We start from the raw sequence: 6,000 nt of genomic DNA, 5'->3' as shown, positions 1-6,000 counted from the left end.
GTGCCTTGAGGGTAACAAAGTGCATCTTCGTGCACCAAAGGTGTGTCCACTGTTTACAGGGTCTTCACAGCAGCATTGTCATGGGTCTCGACAGCCGTCTGCAAGGAGGGCAGAGGAAGCAGGCAGGGAAGGGATGGAAAGGACTAAGGTCATGGGGCATGTCGTCAAACCAGACCTGCCCCATCCAGGTAAGAGTGAGCTGACCCTGGGCACGGCAGCAGCAGGATGATAACATGGGCCGTCCCTGTCCAGTCCCGGCGGATCAGCACAACAGCAGCTGCCGCATTCCACAGCGAGGGTATGCAGCGCTTGCCGGGGGGCATGGCGGAAGACTATTTTCAACTGTGAACTGACCATCCTTCTCCAGGTTTAGATACAATGCAGAGGCTGAGGAGGAGGCTGTGGCCATGGGAACAGGACACTTGGAAATTGCTGTGGGTGGCCTAGGAGTACCCCCTCCCTCCTGCTACCTAATGCTAGTGACCGCGACTTCCACAGGGATACCTGGGGGGGGGGGATGTGTCCTGCCCCATCCACAGAAATCCTAGGGATGAAGGATGGGTTGGCTGCTGATGGCAGAGATGAGTGGCCCGAATGCCCAGATGGTGTCAGAGCAAAGGATGCCACAGGACCTATCTGGGTGTCTTAGGTCCTAAAAAGACCACAGAGTGGAGGCATGGAGAGTGAGTGAAGCATGGAGAAAGAGCCCCCATAGGTATCCTTCCTTTCCTCCCTTCTCCAAGGGATCAGAACCAGGGATCAGCAAGAGGGAGAGCAGGAGTGACAGTGCGAGGTGGGGGAGGGGGTGCCCCCCACGCACCCATACGTGTGCACACACATACACACAGTTGCACTTGTGCACATACACACGAGTGTCCCCTTCACTTCTGGTCTCCCTGTGATAGCACTGAGTTGGGGGAGAAGATAAATTCTGAGTGTGACTTTGGTTTCTACATCAGAGTCAGACATTTAATTTTTTTAATGTTCATTTATTTTTGAGAGACAGAGTGTGAGTGGGGAAGAGGGGCAGAGAGCAGGCTCCAGGCTCTGAGCTGTCAGCACAGAGCCCAATGTGGGGCTTGAACTCACAAACTGCAAGATCACGGCTGGAGCCAAAGTCAGACACTTCACCAGCTGAGCCACCCTGGGGCACCAGAGCCAGACATTTAAACTGCACAACTATAATGGGTTTTGTGACTTAAGGTGGGGGTTCCATTTTGTATGACCTAAGTAGGAGAGTTCAGAAGAGCATCGATGCCTGGCTAAGTTTTCATCCAGGATGAGAGTGCTGGGGAGGTGGGGAGTGGGGGTGGGGGCAGATCCACAGAAAAAGATACAAATAAAGGTGTTTCATGATTACTTCTCCCCCACCCCCACCACCCCAGCTCCCTGGAGGCCTACTTGTTCAACACGATGGGCACACTCCCCTTCAGTGCAGGCGCTGAATTAAAAGTGCCTACAGATTGACTCATTCAGTCCTTATGATGACCTATGTGGTACCAATTATCATGGTCCTTGTTGGACAGGTGAGGAAACTGAGGCTCCAGCAGATGCAATAAAATGTGCCTAAGCATGACCAAGCTCTCTGGGGAAAGCTGGGCTCAAGGCCAGGCAGGCTGCCTCTGAGCCAGCGCTTGCAAACTCAGCCTTTCTCTGAGGGTCTCTGGGAGGTCCTGTAACTTGTTTCAGACCCATCAAGCCTCGATAAGAGTTTACACCTGTCTAGGCTACAGGACACAGGGTGACAGGGCGGGTGCCCTCCTATAGGAAGACTCCCCGGTCAGTCCTGCTTCTGCAGGAAGCTCAGAAGTCAGGTGCTGAGCCCTGAGGTGCTCTTGCTGTGCATTGCACATCCCTTTGTGACTGTCCATGAGGGAGGTGTGTGTGTATTTCTCCTGCAGCCTCTCCATCAAGGTCATAACCCTTGGAGGACAGAAACCGCACCTTTATTTTGTGCTCCTCTCTGTCCCCCCACCCCATCTCCTTCTGTTCAGGTCTCTGGGTCTAAACTGTGTTCTCACAGGCCAGAACAACCAGTGGGCACCTGGCACGGCGTTTTCCGTAAATGATGGAAAGAATCATTTTTTATTCTTTTTGCAGGCTCATAACCCTTCCTTCCCCCCCCCCCCCCCCCCCCCCCCCCCCCCCCCCCCGCCCCGGACAGGGCTAAAACACTACCTCCTGATGCTTTTCTCTGTTTGCCACTGGATTTATTGAAACTGGGGGAAAGGATGCATTTCTTAGTGAGCAGATGCCAAGATGAGTCCTTTGTGGGGTGTGGTCAGTAATAATTTAATTAGCCCAGCTTTTTTGGGAAAAACGTGTTAATTAGTTTTCTCTTAAAATACACCATCTCGATGGCCTCCACTTCCCCACTTCTATCCCCTGGGTGAAGCCCCAATTTCCCATCTACACTCAGCAGCAAGTCTCAGCCTGGCCACTGCTGTTACTGGAAACGAAAATGCAAAAAGTTATTTTTGTGCAGCCAGGGACTCTGACACATGTTGATTGATTCCTGTAGGTGCACGGGGCTGAGGAGGGGCAGGCCCCCATAAGTGGTCCGGTGGCCTCCAGAGAACCATGACGTTCTGGGCCACCATGCCACACATGCCACCCTTCCCCAGCTCCAGGAGGCTCTGGGAAAGGCCTGTTGAAAGTCAAGGTGAAGGACAGGCAGGAAGGTGCGGTCAGGAGCATTTTGGCAGGATGGTGGGATGGAGAGCCTCCAGCCCCTCAGACGGAAGGGAAGAGGTCTCTCCAGGTGAGCCCGTCCCCACGCTTCTTGTCCAGCCACCGGCCACAATTGAAGATGGTGGCCACTCCGGTGCTGGTGTTGGTGACTTCCACCTTCTCCACCAGCCAGCCCGAGTAGTAGCCACTGCTGTCGTGCTCCACCCGCACCTTGCGCAGCTCGCCCAACTCCAGCGTCTCCAGGAAGAAGCGGTCGGTGCTGCCCCGCTCGAAGAGGTTACGCATTTTCTGCTTCAGCTCCCGCTTGCCCGTGTCCCCGTTGGCCCCAAAGATGGTCACGAAGACATTGGCGTCTGTGCCTGCACCTGGCTCATAGCCCGTCGTCACAATGACCTCGTACTTGACCGGCACCAGGCTCTGGACCTTGCTGGCAAAGCTCTCCGTTGTCTTGGTGACCTCGAACACCTTGAAGTACTTCCTCTTCCTCTTGAGGGGGATGAGGCAGTCACAGTTGAAGAAGTACCTAGCAAGGAGGGAGGAGGCTCAGTGGACACCAGCCAAGGCTCACACCCCCCACCCCCCGGGGCCCCTGGGCCATAACTGATTCCTCTCCAGGTGGCAGGAGACTGGGGTTGGAAATGTCTGCATTAAAATATGAGGATGGGGTCTTGTTTGTATGAAAAGCCACAGCAAGGGGCATCCTTTCTTTCTGGAAATCTTCTCATTTCTATCCCCCCACACTCCATATCAAATCTACCAGCAAATCCCACTGAACCCGTCTTTAACATAGGTCTAGAATCAGCCACTTGAAAAAGTATCTGCCCTGCCGCCTGCCTGGTCCAAGTCACCGGTACCTCCTCCCACCTAGATCAGCCTCCTTGCTGGTCTCCCTACTTACTGTCCTCTGTGGTCCATTCTTTACACAGCAGCCAAGTGACCCGGTTGAAATGAAAGTCCAAGAATGTAATTCCTCTGCTCAGAACCTTCCAATGGCTTCTTAGATTAAGTAAAAACCATCACCTTACCAAGGCCTGACCCTATTTGATCGAACCCTCTGCCTGGTGTTTGCCTTTCTGACTGGGCACCTGGCCTTGTTTAACTAAGCTCACTCCACACCAACCACGCTGATCCCCTTGCTCTTTCAAAGGGACTGATAAATGTTTGCACTTGGTGTTCTCACCTTCAGAGACAGCTGTGGGATCCAGGCAAAAGCAAAGTGGAAATATCCCAAATCCCTTGCACTGGGCTGAGTTGAACTATGAGTGTGTGTGTGTATGTGTGTGTGCATGCGTGTGTGTGTGCATGCACGCACACATGTACATGCCTGTGCTCATGGTCTGAGGGGTGCAAGGGGTAAGAAAAAGTCCTGTATTGAAGATGCCACCATAAGCAGAAGCAAGTTCAGGGCCAAGAGAAATGGTCTTGGACTAAAATGTCCCTTCTCTATCCCCACCCTCCACACCCGCAATTTTACCCTGTGGGTAATGGTAGTTAGTATAATAATTAATTACAAGGGAGAAAGTCAGGGAGCACAGTGAGAAAACACTGCATGGAGTGCAAGGGGGCCTTGGGTCTACCCCAGCCCTGCCACCTACCACTCCTGTGAACTTGGGCAAGCCACGTCTACTACCCAGACCTTGATTTTCCCATTGGCAATGCTAGAGGTTTGAACTGAACAACTTCTATGGCTTCTTCCCATTCTCCATCTGCTGTTATTTTAACATCTTCTGAAATAAGCTATCCTGACTGATGACTTCAGGAATGCAGCCCTAAAAGGGCGTGCCCAGTGGTGCACAATCAGACCCCTTTTAGATGAAAATGCATAACCGCAAAAAGGCTGGATTTTCTGCTTGCTTCCTCGGTGCCAGCGCTCCCACGACAACCCTGAGCTGTAGGCATCATCCTCCCATTTCACAGAAGGGGAAACTAAGTCTCAGAGAAGAGGAGTCACTGCTCAAGGTGAGCCAGAGCCGGGCCCAGAGCCAGCCTGCCTAGCCACCCGAGGAGCCAGCCCCTGAAAGACAATGGCAGGAAATCCGCATTCTGTTTCAAGATCTCTCTTCCCCCAGTGCATCACTTGATAAATCCGGATTGTTGTTACATGCCACACTTTCTCAGAGGGGGATACAGCTTCAATCTTTGTTTAGACATTCTTTAAAAATGTATTTCTTTATGCAAATTCTGATATACATAATTCTCTATAAATGCACAAATCATGTGATCACATGCGTGTTTTTCTAAATACACTCCTTTTCTTCCCCTTTCTGCTTGGCCCTCTCTCCTTTTTCCCTCCTTCGTCTCCACTTCCACATCCCACCTTTACCTCAGATAACCCATGGAGCGGTTGTGCGTGTATCTTGCCAAATTTCCTTCCATTTCACCCAACCATGCACAGACCCACACAGACAGACATATGCAGGACGTCAGTGTTCCCTTTACAAAATGGCATCATATAATATGTGTTTTCCCATATCTTGCTTTTCCCGGGAATTGCTCCAAGTCATCTGGTACCTATTTAATTCATTATTTTTAATGGCTGAAAAATATTCCCTAGTAGACCCATAAGGAAAAGGTTTCTAATGTATATAATTATAAGATCACCAAACTGTGGGACACTAGGGCTTCTTGGGGTCATGACTCTAGATGTGGGCCCACTGCAAAGGAGGAAAGGGCCATCAGGAAGCATAAAGGCAAAAGCAAGAAATAACAAATGAAAAGAAATTAAATACATTTGAAAAATGTGTAAATATGACCACATGTCTGTGAACAGTGTTTGTGAGATATTAGAAGAGTGTCAGAGAGAGTGGGGTCACCAAATACTCATGGTGGCCATCTCTGATGGGTAGGGCTTTAGGGAAGTGTTACTTTCTTTTTTTTTTTTTTTAATATTTTTTTATTTATTTCTAGGAGAGAGAGAGAGAGAGACAGCGTGAGCAGGGGAGGGTCAGAGAGAGAGGGAGACACAGACTCTGAAACAGGCTCCAGGCTCTGAGCTGGCAGTCAGCACAGAGCCCGACGCGGGGCTCGAACCCACGAACCGCGAGATCATGACCTAAGCGAAAGTCGGACGCTTAACCGACTAAGCCACCCAGGCACCCCTTTATAAAAAACTATTTGTACTATTTGGATTTTTATAATGGCTGTGTATTACATATGATATTGAGATAAAAGAATAAAGTTATTTTTGGTTTAAAAAAAAAAAGAAATAAAAGCCCCTGTGTGTCTTTCCAGCGACACCCTAGGGATCTTAGTGGAGAAGGAAGACTGGTTAGAAGGTACCGCACATTGCTGAGGAGAAGTCAGAACTGG

General features: G+C 50.5%; 1 protein-coding gene across 3 annotated transcripts in view; it reads right to left on the bottom strand.

The window, feature by feature from the left end:
* Positions 1-2,389: 2,389 nt before the first annotated feature.
* The window catches only part of LOXHD1 (lipoxygenase homology domains 1), a 160,027-nt gene continuing 156,416 nt past the window's right edge, over positions 2,390-6,000 (bottom strand). For all 3 annotated transcript variants that reach the window (XM_039228860.1, XM_039228861.1, XM_039228863.1), the window contains one exon: positions 2,390-3,214. In XM_039228860.1, coding sequence (XP_039084791.1) covers positions 2,734-3,214 — 481 coding nt within the window. In that variant the 3' untranslated portion in view covers positions 2,390-2,733. The remainder of the gene's footprint in view (positions 3,215-6,000) is intronic.

Source organism: Hyaena hyaena, unplaced genomic scaffold (assembly GCF_003009895.1).
Source record: "Hyaena hyaena isolate Hyena2069 unplaced genomic scaffold, ASM300989v1 scaffold_33, whole genome shotgun sequence".
NCBI lineage: Eukaryota > Metazoa > Chordata > Mammalia > Carnivora > Hyaenidae > Hyaena > Hyaena hyaena.
Note: the sequence above shows the minus strand (reverse complement) of the source record. Positions and strands in the feature narration are given on the sequence as shown.